The sequence below is a fragment of the Vidua chalybeata genome, chromosome 1 (genome assembly GCF_026979565.1).
Source record: "Vidua chalybeata isolate OUT-0048 chromosome 1, bVidCha1 merged haplotype, whole genome shotgun sequence".
Classification (NCBI taxonomy): domain Eukaryota; kingdom Metazoa; phylum Chordata; class Aves; order Passeriformes; family Viduidae; genus Vidua; species Vidua chalybeata.
In genome coordinates, this window is record NC_071530.1 from 45,073,868 (window position 1) to 45,095,217 (window position 21,350).

Genomic DNA, 21,350 nt, shown 5'->3' on the forward strand with positions numbered 1-21,350 from the left:
ACCATAGAATAGTTTGGACTGGAAGGAATCTTTAACCATCACCTAATTCCACCCCGCCTGTCCTGGGCAGGGATGTCATTCACTGGACCAGTTTGCTCAAAGCCCTGTCCAGCCAGGCCTGGAACAGTTAGAGGGATGAGGCTTCTATAACTTTTCTAGGAAACCTGTGCCAGTGTTTCAGCACCCTTGTTGCAAATAATTTCTTCCTTATATGCAATCTATATCTATTCTCTTTTACTTAGATCCTGTCTTAAATTCACAAGAATAGTAATCTATTAGCACATGAACATTTATTATAAAACTCATATTGCAAGTATATTTTGAGTAATAATAATTACTATTATTGCTAAGCTGTCATTTCTTTCTCCATTTTACTTGTTTGTCATCAGTTCTCTTTCAGATGCTGTTCTGTGGCCTAGCATTATCAGACTGTTGCTGGCTAAGGGAACAGTTGTCTTTCAGTATCAGTGAATTCCAGTGGCTGGAAGATATTAATTCCTATGACTGACATTGCATTCATGCTGTTAGTATTTTATAGAGGTAAAATGGGGCTGTCACTTTATAAGTATATTTCTGAAATGTATGTACCTGTAATATGACCTACTAAAGTGAACTTTGTGTTCACTTTTTCTAGGGTCACAGGTACAGATAAATAAGAATTAAATGGAAAGCAAGAAGAAAACAAATAAAAGAATCAAAATCACAATGTAATGAAAAAATGCTATTTCTGTCCCAAACCAACATAACCAAGATACATATGCTGTCTTTGGTTCTGGTGCCACAGTCAAGCTAATATAAAAGCAAACTCTGTAGAGTCTGGAAACTGCAGCAATATCCTGGAAAAATTTAAGCAAGGAGAAGGTATTGTCATTTAACCTTGAAATTTTCTCTTTCTAGTCTCTAGATTCATTTACTTGTTCGTTTTAATTTTTCATTTTGACTACATTTTGTTCCTTCTGGTAAACAGTAATAAAGCAAAATTATGTTAATCTTACACAGAATTTAATTAGGGAATGGGGTTGGTGGCTTGTTTGTTGGACACGAAGTTAAGCTGATCGGTGGTTTGTATGTCTGTGGGAGATTTTTGGATAACAGTAAATTTCCTTCCTGTTGTGTCTACAAGAGAAAGAGTGTTTCTAGTATTTACATAGAATAAGAAACTGTACTTCCTTTTGCTATCTTTTTTTTTATTATTATTGTTTGTTCCAGTTGAGAAGTTCTCTGGCTGTGAATACAAACTGCTCCTTCCAAATGTCCCCAAACATGGCTCTTAATACCAGACTCATTTCCTTTTTCCTCTGAAAGCGAAGAAGCTTTTGATGGCTATATAAACAGTCTTCTTAAGGTCTGGATTGTAAAAATACCTGTATTTGTAAACTGACATTAAGAGAGGTAGCAAATGCTTCAAGTCCTATTTAGCTTAAATATGTGTATCAAATCCACTCAGAAGAGTTTTAATCACTGTGGTGCACACACAAAGTTAGGACTACTCTGAATTCTAACCTTGCTCTACTATCATAGTTAGTTCTGTTTAGACCACTGAATCCACCTCAGCTCCTTTTATTCTTGGAATTCATATCCACAGCCTGGCATAAGAAGAAAATACATTTATCTTCAAGTTCTTGAATAAGTGCCGAGATAACACTGTGATGCATGGAGTATGATAGTGTGTTTGTGTAATACTGTTTATCAGGAACATTAACTTGAGATAGAATTGAGAATAAAGATTATATACCACTAATTTATGGAAGAAGAAACTTTATAGAGATAGTTTACCCATAAACTGCATTCCTGTAGTTAACAAAAATACTGTAACATACTATCGCTGTTCTTTGTTTTCTGTATGTATGTTTTCTGAATGTAAGTATTTTATAGTGTGATTATGGTAAAGATTTGTTAATGTCCATGGTCCTTAATTAACTGATCAAGAAAACTACAAACCAACAAACCCAACAGATAAGTTAGTGTACTATGCATTCTACTTTTTTCAGTGTTTAGTCATCTAGAAACAAAAATGCTGAAATGGAGGAGATACCCAATTCTGTAATCTTCTGCAATATCAGAAGGAAAGGACAAGACTAGTGATTTGGAAGTTGTTGAAATTTAAGTGTTGAATCAATCATGAATTGTCTCATCCTGACCATGGATATTAATCACAGAAAAATCATGCCAAGTAAAATCCCCCTACAATATTTCTTTAGACTACACATGAATTTCATTACTAAGCAAACAAATTTATTGAGATAATATTTATTGAGTATAGCACCACAAAAAATGCTGTAGTCATTAATAGACTTATTTAATATTTTTTTATACCTAATAAACACAGTGTTTTAGAATGTAGAGTTTTCATTTGCAGCAATCAGTTCATAATTTCTCTTGCCTTGACTGCGTAGTGCCCTAGTAGGAATATAGTTTGCTTAGAGCATAATTGCTTGTCTGTCAGAAACATGAAAGAAATGCCCTCTTTCTCATGGGATAATAATTCTGCCTGTGTTACTTTCCAGCATTTCTGCCAGTCTGTTCACTGAGGAATATTGTTAGTGCTCCCCTGTTTCCTGCCATGTGGTTTGGTGCCTTGTGGGGAAAGGCTGGAAGATGCGTTTCATAGGACATTCATGCACAGTAGGATGTGTACTTTGAGCTGAGTAGATTGATAGCTGGTAGAGCCTGGTTGTTGAGTATGCTTGTTTTCTAAATGCTTGTCTCTTGGGAACATGCAAAATCTCTATGAACAGGTGTCTACAAATGAGATGTACAGATTGACTTTTTAAAAAAATATATATAAAATATAAAGAGAATTTCCTAATGTCTTTCAGATTAGTGATCAGCTACTTAAATAATCCCTAGAATAAGTAATAACAGAAATTGAGGAATTATGTATTTTGAAACTGCCAAATATAATCAGACTATACCATGATTCTAGCAACAGAAGATTCAGCAGATGTTTCCTTATGATTTAACAGCCCTTCATTGTTTTCAAGTTTAATGTAACTTGAATAAAGTAGTTATCAACTTTCTCTTTTGCAATTACAGATTGATTAAATGAGAATGTGTGGGAAAAACAATGCTTTTCAAACAAAATAGTATTTTGAGGTTAGAAGGCATAAAGCAAGGCACAAAGTCAAAAATCTTAAACATGTAAATGTGTTTTTCTTGCCCCTTTTGACAGCTTGAATATATCTCTCAACCCAACTAAACTGTGGTAAAGAAAAGCATTCTTTCCTCATTCAGACAGGTTCAATTTCCCTGTACTTCTTTGTCAGTCCGTGGCTTCTCATTCAACTTCTTTTTCACCAACACTGCTGGATTTTAAGGAAGTCTGTGAGTACAATGAATAAAACATTCAATTTGAGATTAAGAGGGACAGTGGATATTTTTTTCTATCCTTTTTACTTCCTTGTAAAAGCATAGCTTTTCCTCTGTTGGTTTTTTTGTCAGGATTTTTTTTCAGTTATGGAAAATGTCAGGAAAGGCTTTTCAATCCTGATCTTGCGCACCTCAGTAGGCAGCGGAAACTGAGTCAGTATCAGTTCTTGCTTTTAAATATTGCTTTAGCAACTAGTTAGCTATGGATATGGGAGCAGGTTCTGAGGGAGAAGAGACAGAGACCCGTTTCTTAACAGCTGATGATGGATTAATGAACAGAGTATAGGAGACATCTTTCCTTGTGGTTGGCAAAGTGTCTTTTGCATCAAAGCAAAATCCATGTAGAGAAACAATGTCCACTGATTGTTATCTGTCATTCTGAGTTCTTGAAGAAGTAGCTTTTCATGAATGCTGGAAATTCAAGTCTGACAAGTGAATATTTTGGTTATGGTAATTTTTGGCATAATATTTGATTGAGCTCCCGAGTGAATTTGCAGTTGAAATGCTTCACTGCTACTTGAGACTTTCCATAGCATCTCCAGATTTATAAGTCTAAATACGAAGTTACTGCTGTGGTGGTATCTATTACTTGTAGAGTTTCATTGCTTCAGAGCATACCAGCATGAATTCTTCCAGAATACTGGAATTCTCCAGAATGAGATATCTGTATAGATTTTTTCCCATACTGTCTGTTCAGCTGTATGCAAATTTTTCTTTTTAGGAAACCTCAGTGTTATTCACAATGTACAGTTTTAAACCTCAGGAAACTAATTTGCTTGGCTACTTTTTTCAAAGTAATGGGAGAGTTTGTTTTCATATGAAATTGCTTCTGAGTGTCCTCTCTCTGAAGAAGCCTGACTGCTTGGGGGAGGAGCCTACTCAGACTCCCTCTGTTGACCATAAATAAAATTTTCCATGAGAATGGAATTCTTTCTGTAAGATTTTTAGGTGCAAAAGGATAAGCTTTGAGGTTTCATTGCTGCTAGAAATTTAGGTGCAATTTTGTAGAAAGAAGAAATGTTACTCTATTTTAAGAGCTGCTGCTGAATTGCTTTGCAATTCATCTGTAACAGTGAATGTAAGATTGTGAAATTTTACTTTATCTGCTGCAATGGGTATTAGAACAAAATCTAAGACTAATTCTACTGCTTTCTTTTGGTTGATGCTTGATATTCTAGGTTTTTATTAGTGGTTTTCTTTCCCCGTAGGTAATCCTTCAAAATCACTACTTTTCCCCTATATTCAATTGACTTTGCCTAAGCACATACTGACTAAGAATGCAGATGCTCTTTATTTTCAATATTCCAGCAGGAATTTCTGTGAAAGTTGCAAGACTTGAAATCTTCGTGTGTGAACTGAATATCTCACCATTGTGCTACATCTGAAAAGTATGATCATTCTAGAAATTGGTTGTCAGATTAGTTGCTCCTTTTTGTGTTACCATACAATGGGTATGAGGGAAATATTTGGAAATATTAGTTCTGGTAGAACTGTACTTTTGAAAAAGTCTGATTTTTGCAAGAGATATGACTGTTCTTACTTCTGATTTAGATAATTAAGAAGGAAAACAGTATTACCTTGATGCTAGAGATCCATATTTATATGCTTTCAGTTTGTGCATAACTGGTTTTATGAATCAAAAGCCATAAAATGTTAGAGATTAAATTAATCAAAGTTTCTGATTGTATATTTCATAAAGTAATAGGAAATCAAAATAAGCTAGATTGAATGCAATCCTAAACTATGTTCCTGTAAATAGGTCCTTATTAGCATCAATGTTTTAGTTTATTTCATCTCAACTGTACTGTGACAAAGAATCATCAGGTAAGACTGGCATATTTTAATAACTATACTTTGAATATGATTAATTTCTATAATTTTCATCTTTCAATGGATTTAGTGTATAAAAAATCAAGTCTCTATATTCTTATGTCCCCTTACTTACCTAACTTGTGTTCACAGATTATATATAAGTTTGAGAAGGAGAATGTAAAGTTTAATCACTCTGATTATATTGAATGAGCAGGAGTACTGTGGTATGTAGTGTAAGATTTAATTACAGCACATCTCTAAACGTAGCATTTAGGGCTTTCTCTTCTGGGTTCTTAGATACACAAGTAGCAGACATGTATGTAAAGTCTCCCAGATTGCAAACCTCTTATCACAAGTGCAATCTCTTTTGTTATCTAAAATGTAATTAAAATGCTGTAGTTTGCCTAGTACTGTTCTAAGTTCTAATCTCCTTAAAGGAAGAGAAAAGGCAGCTTTAGCCATAGTATCTTGCCAACATTCTTACTCCCTCTTTGCTAATTCACACCCTTTTACCTTACTGGTTTAAATAAATACTTCAACTGATTTCTTTTGTGAAAGTACAACCCTTCAAAATTAGAATGGAAAGTTTAATGGCTTAAATACAGTTCAGTCCTATTAGAAAAGCTTGATTTATCTTCTGTGGTTTCTCTTTTTTTAATACTAGTATTTCCTTGTTATGCCCTTGTTATTTCATAGCTGTCTTTTTTAGGCACTGAAGCAATTAGTTTTGAGAAGGCTGATTCTTCAGGGTCCAGTGCTTTCCTGCCTTTCATTTGCCGAAGCTGTACATTTTAATGAAGTTGTTTCATCTGTGTTGCCAAACACTAGAATTTTACTGCTTCAATTCTAATTATCTCTGCTGGCAAATGCTATGTTTTATTAAAGCTGTCAAGTGCACTGTTCATTAAATGTCCTCAGTCAGTGGTGCTGTGCACACAAATTAGATCAGCTTTACTCCTTGATAGATTATGAAGTTAAATATTTTTATATAAACCTCTAAAATTGAGTCTAACAGCAATCAGTGATGACTTAGATAAGTAAAGCATACCTGTAGCTTCTTGGAACCTAATATCTTGTCAAAACCCATAATGGAACATATGTTAAATCACTAGTAGTACAGCTGAGTATACCATTTATATGATTATTTAATTCATTAAGATACCATTTTCCTTCCTCAAGATATCTCCATTGCATCTTGAATTCTAATTTGTATGTATTTAGGGTAAGATAAGTTTTGTTATTTATGCTTTGATATAAGTAAAAAACATAAGTGCTGGTCTTCAGCAGAGGGTTGCAAAGCGCCATTGATGTCCATTAAAAGCAAAAATGGCTTCACTGAAATGTTACTAACCTGGTGAATGTGAAAGATTGTTATCATAAACAAATAACAGCTTCTCTTCTAACTGCATATCTGAAAGGGGAATTTTACTAGAAGATGTTTACTTCAAACATACAAAGCAGTAATAGAAATATTGTATTTGCAAAGAAAATATTTGAGCCAGATCTCATTTTGACATTTGGGAATTTTTTTTTTTTTTGCTTTTGTTAATTTTATGTTTTTAGTGTATGTATCACTATCCTCAGTAGTGGAAATAGTCATTCTTGATATTTAATGTATTGTTTTCTAGGTGTTCATTAGGAGAATTAATAAGATACTGTGGTGATAGACTACCTGATAAACACATTATCTTATGAAAATAATGTTTTTCTTATGTTTCAGCTATCTGTAGGAAAATAAATTTAAATTTATTTTTAGTACCATGGCTTTAGGGTGTCTGTTTCCTGTATTGGTTACCTTACCTTTGAGGAACCTGGTGTTTATACTTTCCCACTTTGCTTTTGAATTTATCAGGCTGTATTTCAAACCTTCAGAGGAACAGATATTTATTCTGTTCTTTATGGAAATCATAAATAACATCTCAAAATGCTGTATAAAGTAAATAGAATTTAAGAGCTCTTGGATATATATTTTTAAGGCTTAGTTAAGAAACTACAGTCCTTCAAAAGACTGTGAGGCACTCTTCCCTGTCTCTTCTTATGATCTATTTTAGAGCTCTTTATTGTGAATAGAAAATTCATATAACGTGAAGCTGAATAGGAGGCTGTGTATGTTTGTGTATTTAATTTTCTGTTAATGTATTATACCTTAATATATATATTTCATGGTATTTGTAGGAAATAATGCATTTTATTTTTTCAGTGCAGAAACAGAAAATATTCCTTTGACAGTATTCAAGAGCTGAAGTGATTTTTGCCATCTGAAATGCTTACCTTCAGACCAGTTTCATCATGTTCAACTTTAAACTTTTTTCAACTGTTAGACAGGACAATAAATGGTGTATTCTGTGGCAGTGGAGTAGTTGAGCAATAGCAATATACTGAGAGATTTGGTGGGAAAGGGATGCATGAAAGTTACCTAAGTGCATGTGAGAAACCTATGATGCATGAAACATGACAATTTTTTCTTAGTTGTTATTTTCACTTTGGATGTATGTATCTATTTGGGTTTGAGTCTGAAAATTGGACAAAATATTTCCTGAACCTTCTAGGGAGATTTCAAAAATACTCAGGCTTATATTTACATCTAAACTCAGATTTGTCAAGGCTTTTCCTATTTTGGCTTCTTGGAAGTTATCTGAGTTATTACTGTCCCATATGTGTGCATAAATGCATATTGGTTGCATTTCCTTATCCACCCTTTCTAGTCTGAGTGTGCAAGTGTAGTGAATATAACAGAAGAAAATAAATTTCTTTATAAACCTTGGTGCCTTCCTCTTCTCAGTGTAGTCTCAATAATTGTGAAAAATCGCTGAAACAATCTTCAAACATAAGAAAGACATTTAAAAAGTGGTGAAATTCAATACAGTCATAGGTCTTTAATGTGTCTGTGAAATTATGAATGTATACAAAGAAAAACAACAAATAGACTTATGGTGAGGTTATCAACCTGAGACTGAAAAGAGTAACAATAATGCCATTAATAAAAGAAATTCCATACAAAGGGAAATATTTCTGGTTCTGAATATATAGAGATGAGATTGATAAAGTTCTATGCCATTTTAAGAAGTCCTAACATTTTAGACCTAGATTAGAATTGGTTTAGTTTAAAATAACATAGGAGAAGTTTTGGTCTAATGTTGTAGAACAGGGTCCCTGAAATTGATGTTATCTACTAAGATATTTGGCTGGTTTTACGGTATTTTAAATGTTGAATTTTAAGGGATTGAGAAAGTACTGCTTTTGTATTACCACATTTTGAAGGTAGTAGTCTTCTAACCGTGCAAAAGGAATAAATTTTTTTTTACTGTTTTGTTTTGTTTTTGCAGAGATATCAGGACAGTATACTTGGGAATACAATGCAAACTGTAATTGCCTTACTGAATAATATCGTTGCTAACAAAAGTATGAACATGATGATACTCTTTCAAGAAGGTATGTCATCTTTATTCTCCTTATTCTCAGATGTTTCCCGGTGTGTAGTGTCTGGCACTGTGTGAAACTAAACTTCTATCTATTTAGATTTTGTAGTGGTTGTTAGATAATGACATTGTAGCTGATGTCCTCCTCATCACTTGCTCTTTCTTCCTTACCAATTTGATTACAAATTTACCTTTTACAACGTTGCTCTTCCAAGAAAATGGACTTAAAAAAGAATTACCAACTGAAAATTACATTATACCTGTGAAGAACGGCTTGGGAAGGAAGGGATGGACTAGAGTACTTACCATAACAGTGCAGAGTGTAGAGAGACTTCTGCAAATTCTTCCTTTTCTCACTGGTTATACCTGTGAAAGGATAAGTTGTACAGTATTTGTGCATACTTTTAAGAAATAGCTTCTGTTCCAGTCCAGTGATGGGGTGGAACCCAAGCTGACTATAAAGTCTTAGTCTACAAACCATTGCATGTCTTCATGAAATGTTTACCACCTAAGTTGGGTAATAAAATACTGGCACAAATTGCCTGGAAAGTGGTTGGATGCCCTATCCTTGAGAGCATTCAAGGCCAGGTTGGGCAGGGCTTGGAGCAACCTAATCTAGCTGAAGATGTCCCTGCTCATTACAAGAGGTTTGGACTAGATGACATTTAAAGGTCCTTTCCAACCCAAACTGTTCTATGATTCCATGATTCATTTCACTGTGTTTTATTATCTAGGCTCCTTTTATTTAGATATTGGTTCTGAAGAAAAGGTTTCTGCTATTGAAAATCTATATAAATTACAAGCTTGTTTAGAGACATACATTTTGATAGCATTTCTTCTGTTTATCATGAATGGGTGAGTGACATCTAACAATACAGGTCTATGCTACCATTTTTACTATTTGTTGGTACACATACCAGCCTAAGAATCCATCAAGGTGGGTAGTAGGAATCATGTCCTCATTTTCGTAATTAGCACAGTAGTTAAAACACTGACCCAGAAAGCAAGAGAGCTGAATTCATGAACCTTTCTAGTCTTAAGGGATTGAAAGGGCAATGCCATTGTTCAGGAGACAAACTGGAACTTGACATTGCTGCTAAACAGCATGTTCCTTTCCTCTGTTGCAAACAGATCCACTCTGAAGTTAGTGGTGTATTAGTGGAGAACGGAGCCAGGAAAAAAAAAAAAAAGAATTGAATACTATGACTAATCTGGAAAGGGCTGGTTTGTAGGGTATTTGGTTATTTCTCACCAAACTACCTATCACACTTAGAACTGCTTGGAGTTTCTTGGGATTTAGATGTATGTGCTGCTTTTACTATCTTTAGGCACATCTGCTCTCTGTCAGGCAAAATCCTAAGTTGGCATTGACCTGAGCTGCAGCAGGGCAACTTGTTAAAACTGCATAATGCGAAGAAGTTTGTTCTAGTCCCACAAGCACTGTAACCACATAATTGGCATGCCTTACTTAAAGTAATATACCTCTGCCTTTCGGTGTGGCAAATTAGGTGCAAAACTGTTTAATAGCATGGCAGAAATGCCTCCATTCCCTAAATATCTCTTCTTTTATTTTCCTACAGGGCAAACTCCTGTGTGCTTTTTATGCTGCTGGTAGTATGCCTGTGCTCTTTCACTTCTCATCTGCTCCAAAAATAAAACACATCTCTTCAGTCATGCTAGTTTCCAAATTAAGGAAGCAGGAAAGAAAGAATATTAAAGTCCTTTTCTTGCACTATGTCCTAATGACTCCAGTAATATTTTCAGACCAATACTGATTAGATAACAGTAACTTGGGCTCACTGAACTTCAGCAACCACACTAAAGAAAGCAGCATAGCAGCCAAAAATAATTTATCTCAAGTCAAATGTCCCCATCTTCTCTCATCCCTTTTCCCCACTAGCTAATCTTCAGAGTACTGGAAGCCTGGATTTTGGCCAGTGCTTTATTGATTTAGGGCCTAATTGTCAAGTAAAGAACTTCTAAAATTTGGTTTGCCAAGGATGTTATGAGTATCGATCTTGTAATTGCAGGCTGTTAGATTTTCTTTGAATTAAAAGGGGAAAGAAGTTATTCTGTGCAGACTGGAGGGCTTTATATCCTTTGCATTACCATCTGTAAATATATAGTGTTCACATAAGGAAAATACCTTAAAATTCTACTGCCATATCTTTGGCATTTGACTTCTCATTTTTAATTACTTTTGTGTGATGGAGAAGCATGCAATCTAGTAAAATGAAAACTGAGCTTCCTCTTGCAGAAAAATACCCTGAAGTCCAAGTAGAAAAGTTGGACATGAGTCAGTAGTGTGCATTTGCAGCCATCAAGGCAAAAGAGGTCTGCAATGGGAAAGAAAAACTGAAAGGTTGAGGAAAGTGATTATTCTCCTCCATTCATTGTAGTGTCTAATTTTGTGCTCCAAACTGTAAGAAAGGCATTGACAAGCAGGAGCAAGTCCTGCTTGAGAGAGGGCAACCAAGATATTTAGGAGAGTGGACCACATGATGTGTGTGTATTTTCAGACTCTGCCTGTACTATTATATGAATGTATTCTTTCCCAAGTGCAGAGCTTTGTATTTGCCTTTGTTAAACTATAAAAGGTTTCTGGCAGCCTTTTTTTTTTGAGCTCTTCAGCTTCTTGAGTTCTTTCTGAATCCATCAATCCTTCATCACATCAGCTGCTTTCTTCACTTCAATGTCATCTGTAAACTCGCTGAACATGCATGTTAATATATCCTATTAACACTGTGTCTGTGCTGTTAATGAAGATATTCAACATTCATGAGCTATTCTCCTCTGTTAAAAAAAAAACTGAAGATGGAGTATATGATCAATTTCATAATTTCATCAATTTCCCTTATTTCCCTGTTACAGTGTGATAATTAATTCATGTATATGTGGAGATTTAGAAATTAAAAACCATAGATACTTGCTGAAAATTAGAAGGAACTCAGGTTAGGTGGTCAGTCCTGTGAAGATTTTTGTATCTAAGAGTCAAGGTATTAGCAATGAAGACTTCTTTCTGATTTTGTGCATGCCTTTCTTCAGCTGCCAAGAAGCTGTATTTTTGCAGACAGAGCATTTAGAGACCCACGTCACTGTGGGTTTCTTTTTGTGCCTGTTAGCCTTTAGAACTCTCACTTGCTCAAAGGAGTTGTGTGAGGTTATTTTTTTAAAGGACTGTAGCTTACATGTTGAACTTTCCCCTTTCACAAGAAAATCTTGCATGATGGCACTTTCTGCATTACTACTTCTGTGATTTCCTGTTATTAAAAATGATATGGTTGTGTATTTCAGCAACTTTCATAGAAGGTGGATTGCCTGGTATTAATTTCTCTCTTCCCTGAACTGTGTCCTTTTGTGTTAAAATACATCAGACATGTACTGATAACCACTTAAAATGTTTAAAGGTGAAATGGAGAGTAATATATGCAACTGAAGTCACAGAGGGAATTTAAAATGGCCTGTACTTGTGTTGTCAGCTATTAAACATTTGTTCTGTTAATATTAATGACAATTTCTACTTAATAATCAGCAGGGAATAATATTATTCAGTTTAATTACTGAGACTGGAATTCAATAAGGAGAGTAGATTAAAATAGGGTCCCTTGTGAATAGTTAAGGAAAGATATTAAAAAGCCTAGACAATTGTGGTCATTTTCAGGAATGTCTTCTAAGAGAGTGACACCCTCTCTTCCTCTGTCTTGGTTTCTGGCTGCTAGTCTTTCTTTCTTCCCTTTCCCCATCTTTTGATACTGGGCAATTTTAAGTTTAACTTAAGAGAGCAGAGGTCCAAATATGTATTCAACCTATAATAATCAGTACCTGATGACAGAGACCCAAGTTAATGCCATAATTTAGAGAAAGACAAAATGTTTATCAATTAAATATTCTTCACTAACATACAGCAAAAAGAATAGTGCAATACATGACATTTGCAAAGTATAGATATGTACTTATACATTATGTACTATAAAGATCTATTAGTTAATATGTCTCTCTGGCCTTTTCAGTATTCACTTTCCATTTTCTTTCTAGGATGCCTGCAGTCTCTGTTTTGGCTTTGTAACCACTGAGTTTAATGGTTTAATGTTGTGTTGGTCAATGCCTGAGGAGGGTATCTATGAAATGATCCCACAGGCTCAGTCAGTGCATGGGAGCAACTCACACTGGAGGGCGTGCTTATAGTTGGGTGACATAGGACAAAGCAGCACCAAGGTTTCAGAAATAGGGGCAGTGAGGAGGATGATGACTTAACTGGCATAGAGGTAGGCAGAGATACAGGATGCAGATCTGTATGAAGACAGGTATTTTTAGTTCTACTGACATATTTAGTTCTACTGGTCAAAAAAACAGCCAAACCTTACTTTGTGCCTGTCATATTAAAAGGGTTGACATTTATTGACTCTAAAATGAAAACCGTGTTCTAGATGCTAAGATTATGAGTTCCTAAGCAAATGTTGCAGGAGTACAGTGGTTGGTCATCTGTTTCTATAGACAGGCACTAAGAGCAGTCTACTGAAAGGACATATTGTCTCTCTTAGATGTGTGTCTAGTGACAAGCACTGACATGCTGACAAATTTATACATAAGACAAACCACGAAGTCAGGGGTGGCTGCTTGATAGGTGAGTGGTGTGAGTGTGCAAGGCTGCTTCGTTACGTGGATGTGATGATTAATAAATAGCCAAGTGCACCACAGCACTTAATGTAGTGAAATTCTTGTACTCAAGTACAATTAACACATATATAAACTTTTTATTTTGCTTTCAGTTCAGTCTCTTTGTTGCTTTTCTTTCTTTATTTGTGATTTTTTGGGGGGTTTTGGCTTGTTTTTCACATAGTTTGTACAAATTAAAGCCAGAAAAAGTTGCACCATTGTCTAGTTAGCAGTGCTTTCCAACTCTGAGTATGGTTTGTCCATGGGTAATATTCAAAGGCATGAAATGTCTTCATTCTTACTGTTGCATCATTTTGTTTATAGGAAGAGTTTGGGTATATCATATTAGATTGTAGAGAAATGTCTTTCAAAGACTTTAATTGCTTCACAAGGATCTTCATTCTGAAGAAATGAACAAAACATATTGTTAGAAAATAGATCTTATAGGCTGCAGTGGATGACTTCTGATAGTCTGAAGTGGATGACTTCTGATATCTGCAGCTATTTATTCCTGATAATGCATCAAATTTATTATGTTTATATAAAAAGCTATTTTCAGCATGTTTAAAAAGTAATTCCAAGTTTCCACTGTTTTTCAAGGCTGAACTAGTATACTGTTTTCAGCCCAGTACTTAGGAGTGAGTTTACATTTTTAACTTTTCTGAATCCCATTATACTCCATAAATCAGTCACCAATATTTTTTATGATGGTCATGTAAGGAGATGATTTATATATTAAATTCAATACAGTCATGTTGAATTGAATTGCCTTTCCCAGAATTTACTGCTGTGATCTTGTATTTGGCTACCATACTGAAGTAACTATCACTAGTAGTATAAGCAGAGATGTTTGTTTGAATGTTAAAAACAAGTTTCTATTATATGGTAGAGCAAATACTAAACTTTGTCTTAATGATGTTGAATCTCAGAAACTAAAGGGGAATTATGGGGTTTAGTGCAATAAAAATAGTCTTTGAGTTGTGTGAAAATGTGACTGCTATTAGTAGTACATGGTACTTTAAGCAGTTTGTGTAAAACCTGAAGTTCCTAAGGACCTTTGGTGGAAGTGTAGAATGTCAGCTACAGCACTCATAATATTCAATATCCTACTAAGAAAGCATGCTAGGTGCTTAAAGCAGGGACAGTTGTTAAAAAGAATAGATCTACAATAAAGTTTGTAGTCAGATAATCGTAACTATTGGCACCTCATGAAAAAAAGATCAGTTTTCATGGCTGAAGTATCCTTATTCATCTTGTGGTCCACTGCTTTGACTTATAGTCAAATGTCAAGAGATTAATTCGATTTCAAATGTCTTTATGTGTTGTATTGTTAAAGTCTGTTAAATACCTGCATATCCAAAAAATGATACTCCTGAGGCCAACATCTAATTTCAACCTTTTTCTTGAAAAATAAAGGAAAAAAATGTCTTTTGAATACACAGGTCTTAACAAAGTAATAGTTATTACTACCATAATGATAACTATGAATTCTGAGCTCTCTAGATAGACCCCAAACATTACTAACTTACCTAAGCCTTAGGAAGATATTCTTCCACCTTTCATTCCCTCAGATTTCAGCTTCAGTCTTCCAAAAGACATTTGATCATGGTGCCCATAGCACACTTTTAAAGACCAGTTTGTAGCTTCTTAGCCAGCTCTCACCAGCTACATCACCAGTGTTCATTAAATTAGACATTAGATTGCAGTAAGTTGGTTACCCAGATCTTCCTCCCTGCTGCATCCACCTATGCAGTAGTCTGAGCTACAGTGCAACACTGAGAAGGCATTGGTGTATCATTACATGTGACTTGGATTTTAGGGGTAAAATTGAGTTTTTAGAGTAGCTAGCTTCAAAGTTGCAGCATTTTTTTCCAAGGTGGGAGAATTTAACTATCTCTTAAGATGGTGATCAAGAAGAGGAACATGGATTAGTCATACAGAAGAAATCTGCTTGCAAGGAAAAGGCAGTACTTAAAAAATTCTATAGAATACGTTGCTTAAACTAATATGCCCTTAAAAAAAAAAAAAAGCAACTACAAATAAAAGCCACAGACTTAGTCTGTGAGGAAATCAGACACACATTCAGACTAGTTCTGAAGTCATTTACTCATTCCTTACTAGCTTCTATTTTTTCCCAGGAGTCTCCTGAAGAAGTCTTACAGGATACAATGTAGAACTATTGTAGGTATACAGTTTGTGGTAATTGGGAGTGGGGCTGCGGCTGAGCCTCATCCCCAGTGGGCTACATCTGTGCGGGACAGCTGACCATTGAAAGCAATGAGACATGGAGTGCTGAGGTGCACTCACCAATCACAAAAGGGTACAGAAGGCACACAGGTACAATGCATGAACAATGAGGGGTATAAAAGGTTCTGCTGAAGAACAAGAAAGAGCAGGTGCTTGCAGCCTTCTGAAGTGGAATGATGTTACTCTGTATGGGCAGACTCCTGAAGCCTTCTGATGTGCTTTAGTGTTACTCTGTTTGGGTGAATGCTTAAAACCTCTTGAATTGATGCTCTGTGTATTGTGGCTGTCTCAACTGTGACATATGCTGCAACAAAATATTTGTTTAGTGACTGAAGATAGAGAAGGTGTTTTATGGCAGTGCTTTATATCTGCTTGCTATAAAACTTTGTTCGTGTGCAACTTATTGTGTTTTGGAATAGAAAGATTGACAGGGAGAATAAATCAGTGAAATCAGTAAGAGTGAGAACCTAAAAGCATTTTTCTGTATTTAGTCAGTGTTTAGAAACAAAATGCTCTTAATTAAATCAATGTAAAATAAGAAATAATTTTAAAATAGAAAAAAAAATGTATCGTCTGAGTAGTTCCAGTAGTACACCTTGCAGCCTCCATCATGCGGGATGGAAGCCTTTCACAGCTCCTTGCCAGTACTGTAGTAGTTAGTTCAGCTCTTGAGCATGAAAGTGTCTCTGTGAACATCTAAAAATAGCAGTCCTGTGTTGTGTGTCTTTTGTTCATTTGAGTTACAGTTTATATGAGAATTCAATGGTGGTTGAGCCTGAAGAAGTTTCTTCTGTGTTGTTACAAAGCTCAGAATGCTTTTTAGCAGTATTAAGACTTACTTTTCTGACCCAAAATGCCAGTCACTGAGATGGAAGTGTGTAACATCACATGGGTAAACTTAGAAGCCTAGTATCATAAAAGATACGTGGGAATCATGTCAAAATAGTATGGTAGTAGTGAAGTCTTTGAGGAAGAAATAACCTGTGTCATCCTGTGATATTCATCAATGCAGCCATCTGAAAAGGATGAAAATAGAAATGGTAATTGCTGCGAGGAACACTTATGCCATTCAAATAGAACCAAGCCTGTTGTTGTTGAGAGTCATACCCATAACACACAAAATGTCACAGCATGCTTGCTAGAACTTCAAAGGATAAAATAAGTAAGGGCTCAACAAGTTGTTACATCTTGTCTCTCTAGTGCTGTACTGTAAAAGAGAACTGGCATTTATGTGACTGGGATAGGTGTCCTGATGTTTTCTATCACTGTGGCCAGCCAAGCAGATAATCTTGCAGCATAGCTGGCTGCTTGAGCTACCGAGGATGTCTCGTTTTAACACCTGATTGATGGAAAAGAACAGAATAATAACAAAAAATATTCAAAGTCCTGGAATTCCATTATATTGTCATCTGAGATGCTTTATGCAGACATCTGATTGTACAACTGATCAGCTTAGTTTAATGGTAAGAGGTTAGTTTAATAAATATTGCTATGTCAAAGCCTAGACTGTCTTTAATTTTCTAAGATGCCAACCATAATAGACATTCTCTGAACCTGTCCAATACCTGGACAAATTTAAGATTTAAGGTTTTGACTGAGTGACTACTCTGATTGATACTACTTGGAGGCAGAAACCTAAATGGAAAAAGTAAAATTTTTTGTTAAAATGAAAGGCGTAGATTTCCCGTCAGGTTGAGGTTGTAGGTATCCAAAGGTTTCCTGATACCAAACTCAGGACTATAAACCAGGAAAGTCTTCAAAGCCTTATGCTCCTTCTCACCACTCAGTCATGAAAATGGCATTTCTTTTCTTCCTCTCTAGAGATTGTGGTCTTTGCGTTTACTCTGGCTGCTGCTTTTCCTGCAGTTTGATTCAAACATTGTCATTTGACATTATGCTAGTATTCCCCTGAACTGCAGTTCAAATAATATGTATTAGCACTAGTGGATTGGGTCAGTTTGAGGAAAAATTAATAACTAAGTAAGCATGTACCTATCATATTTGCTACAGGTTAAATATTGATGATGCAAACTATTTGTTACAGAAAATAAATTTAATTATGATGCTATCCCTGTCTATCTTGTCAGATATAATTAGTAAGCTGAAAGGTCATTTTAGGAGATGAAATTAAAAATGTAATTGTATATTTGAAAAGAGACAGGTTTTAAATACAGTTACTGTATTACTACATCCATAGGTTGTAGAGCTATCACATATGTTCTATTCTAGCAGTTAGAACAGTCTTGGGATGAAAGCACTGTACCACTGCCAATCTGAGGTAATTGTAAAGTCACAAAAGTACAAAGTACTATACACAAAATTAAACTACAGCAATCATTCTGTCATAGGGAAAAGGCTTATTCAGATGCACTTGTATGATCCTACTGAAAGAAGTTCTTTTTGGCAGAACCAGATCTATCTAGTGGACAGATAAATGAAATCTGAGATTTTTCACTGCTTTGAAGAATGACTTGGGATTTTTATTTGTTTTGTTTAAATTTCTTCAATGGTTGTCATAGCTTCCATGCAGCCAGATGTTTTTGTCTTCAAAGTTATTTTCAGGAAAGCTTTTTTTAAATCATTTGTGGACAATTAGCTTGAAAATAATTTCCTCTTTAAATCAGAAAGGGAATTACATTAAAATGGATAAACTGAAGTTATTTATATTTTTTAAAGCCTTTTGAAATTCCCAATTTTTACACAAATATAAAACAGTAGCCTGTATTACTTGAGACTTTTCCTGTGATGTTCTTCCTCTTCCACTTAAATATCTTATTTTTCAGACTTTTGCCAAAAATAATATTTAGATGTAGTCATTTTAGGATGATGTTTTCTTTTGCTCTTCGGGATCTAATTTTATAATATTGTTTAGCTTAGCTTTTCCAAACATTTAAAATTACATTTTAATGTGCTTTTTATATTAAATAAATCAATTCTATAGTTAAATTTCTTTTAAAGTTTTTGCATATGGATTTTACACCATCTTAAGGCAGTATATATTCAGGTGAGTGTTTGTGTTCTCATACAAGTTTAGACAAGTTACCACCCTCCAACTGGTAGGTTTTTCCTGTGGCATTTCATCAATGCCTTGTAGGTCTGATAGGGTAACGAATTTTGTGTGTAGTTACACATGATCATTTACATTTTATAGCAATGTATCTGCATGTAGTCAGTTTTTGTAAGTCAGCAGATAGGCGAACTTGTTTGAGGTGCAGTTGAAACCTCCAGCTGAGGGACAGTGGTTATTTAAACCGCTGAGACAAAAAGTAGATGATGCTATTTATTTTTTTGATAAAATACATTGCATAAATGTAATACAAACTTGTCTCTCCACGCTTTAAAAAAATTATCTCATCTTAGCTTAAGCTTTTTCCTAATTGAACCAATATGGTATTTATGTAAGATGGGTTTATGAAGACAAATCTGTCAGCAAAGGCATGTGTTTGAGGACATGTCATGGGTTTCCAATCTGAGGTTTAAGCAAATCAGTTTTACTTTTCTCTTAAAGAGGCCCTAATTTGATAGACATTGGGGAGTTTTGTTTTATAAATAGGGTTTAAATGTTTTCACAGATGTCTCCATGTTGTTAGGAGATATTGCATCAGCTAGTTGTTCCTTTATTTTGGTCAAGGATAACACTGTGTTTCCCTTAGAATTTTTCAGATTAATGGGAGAAGAAATAAGATAATTATATAAAGTCTGAAGCTGTCTTCTATCTTTTAAGAGAATGGAAACTCAGGGAAAATTTTTTTCCTCTACTACCCACCTTTGAAAAAGATAAGAAACTTCTTGTTCACCTGCATCCATCCAGTTTCAACTTGTTTAGTCTTTCCTGAGGGCCATTCTTTCCTTACTTATCGTATTTCAGATTGTTTAGTCAAAAACCTCTAATCCCTAATCCACTGAGTTGTGGAAAAAATCCAGTAAAGTGTTGTTAATGGATTTATTCACACTTTTAAAAGATCTTATTTCCTAGCTAACATGTCCATATTGTGACATAAAGTTTTTAGCCAATGATGTATCCATGAAATACAACTTATTTCCATGGATGACAGCAGAACTAATGCCACCATATGTATTATGTAAAGACTGAAAGAACAGTAAAATTATCCATGATGGCTGAACAGGCTTTCCAATACATATTTTTGCTAAATATGCAAAGACAGATATAATGTATTTTGGTTCCATCATTCAACCCAGAATGACATGAATTGTGGGTTTATGCCATTATTTATCTTACTAGAAGAAAAAAGCTCAAACTGTTACTTACTATGCATTTTCTTCTGAAATTACCTTGAATGTTGTTAAAAGAACCTGTGGTTCAAACAGCAACACTAGAAGATGAATTTAGAGGTAGCATTTTGTCTATACTGTGAGGAAAAGTCATAAGCAAGGTAAAGAAAAGGCAGAACGCCCAAAGGAATAGAATTTCAAGGCAGGTTTGCAGGTTTTGACAGAAGACATAGAAGAAGACAAGAAGAACAGCATTGCTTACAGGATTTTGCTTGCCTAGGCTATAGGTCAGGCAGTCACTCAGACCAAGTCCAGACTGATCTTGGGATCAGTCTGGATGCAGAGATACCCAGTCTCAGCTGAGTGCAAGAACTGACTGCGGGGCTCTGTTGTGCACCCTGAAAGAAAACCTGTGTTCGTGAAAGGTGTGCATGCAGTCCTGGGCAGCATGCAGTGCTACAGCAACACATCCAGAAAGCTTAAAATGACAACTCCTGGCAGTAACTTCTTCATTTGGTTCCATGGACCTGGCCAGTGTGGGTGCTCCCTGTGACATCCAGGATCCCAGGCTGAATTGTAGTCACTCTCCCAGTTCAGTGCAGTTTTCTAGCAGGCCAAACTGTGCGAAATGTTTAAACTTTGTGTCCTGAAAATTTGACTAAATATGCGTCTCGTTTCTGGTGTTTACTTGCTGCACCTTCTCTCCAGTTCTTGCATAATTTGTTGACAGTCCAGTTCCAGAGAGTCCTCCAGTTTTCCCAACAGAGCTGCATTTACTTGACATAGATCCAGATTCACTATGTCCAGACTACTTTTTCAAGCCTACTTCTTAAGTCCCTCTTCCTAAAAGCACAGGGAATGTGCATTAAGGCTAGTCAGTTCTCTCTTTCTAAAAATGTTGATGAACAAAGGCAAAGGACAAGCTAGTTCGAACAGAGGAGCGTGAAAATTTTGAGCAAGTCTCATCTATTTACCAGTAGGAACTGCATATTGGTTCCATCTGGAAAAGCATGCATTCCTGTAATGAAACACATTGGGCATCCCTATATCTGTTTTACATGCTAACTGTCTCTCTGAAACAGAAATCTTTCTTCACATAAAGTGTATTAAATGTGCCATGATACCACTATACTGTAGGATACCTATTGCAATCCTGAATCCTAGATGGAAGCAGTGACCTGCTTTGTTGTTGTCTGAATTTGTTGCAGAGTATTTTGTCTTAGAAAATGCTGTGGATATTACTTCATTGTGTAAAGCTAGAGTTAAATTTTTTCATCCTTAATGTTTGTCTCTTCACTTGGGATAACATGGTGGGGAGAAACAAAGGAACATGAGTCCTTCATTGCAAGCTCCCCTTTTCTCCCCAACCCCGTTATCTTGTCAAGCTGAATTTCTTTGTCTGAACTTGCTTTCTAGAATCAGTGGTCTGGGCATAAGCAGGCTGAAAGAGAAATACAGGTGTGTAGTGAGATGTAGGTGCATAGTGGTACTGCCCAGGGCACATAAGAAGTGAAACATGAAGCACAACCTGGGGCAGGATGGTGAAGGCTCCTTGTGTTGAAGCAAGTTGGTAAACCTACTGTGATCCTGTAAGTACGTTAATGCCTAAAAACC

At 35.4% G+C, this 21,350-nt stretch overlaps 1 protein-coding gene across 9 annotated transcripts in view; it reads left to right on the top strand.

Annotated features, from left to right (window-relative positions):
- ULK4 (unc-51 like kinase 4) overlaps positions 1-21,350 on the top strand; it is a 207,884-nt gene that overhangs the window by 110,297 nt on the left and 76,237 nt on the right. For 6 of the 9 annotated variants that reach the window (XM_053936237.1, XM_053936218.1, XM_053936256.1 and 3 more), the window contains exon 32: positions 8,508-8,613. In XM_053936237.1, coding sequence (XP_053792212.1) covers positions 8,508-8,613 — 106 coding nt within the window. Of the gene's footprint in view, positions 1-389; positions 541-634; positions 862-1,209; positions 1,346-2,507; positions 2,626-3,234; positions 3,325-3,441; positions 3,500-4,677; positions 4,758-8,507; positions 8,614-10,180; positions 10,319-21,350 lie in introns of those variants that run through there. The other 3 variants (XR_008429534.1, XR_008429535.1, XM_053936265.1) reach the window with 3 other exon arrangements.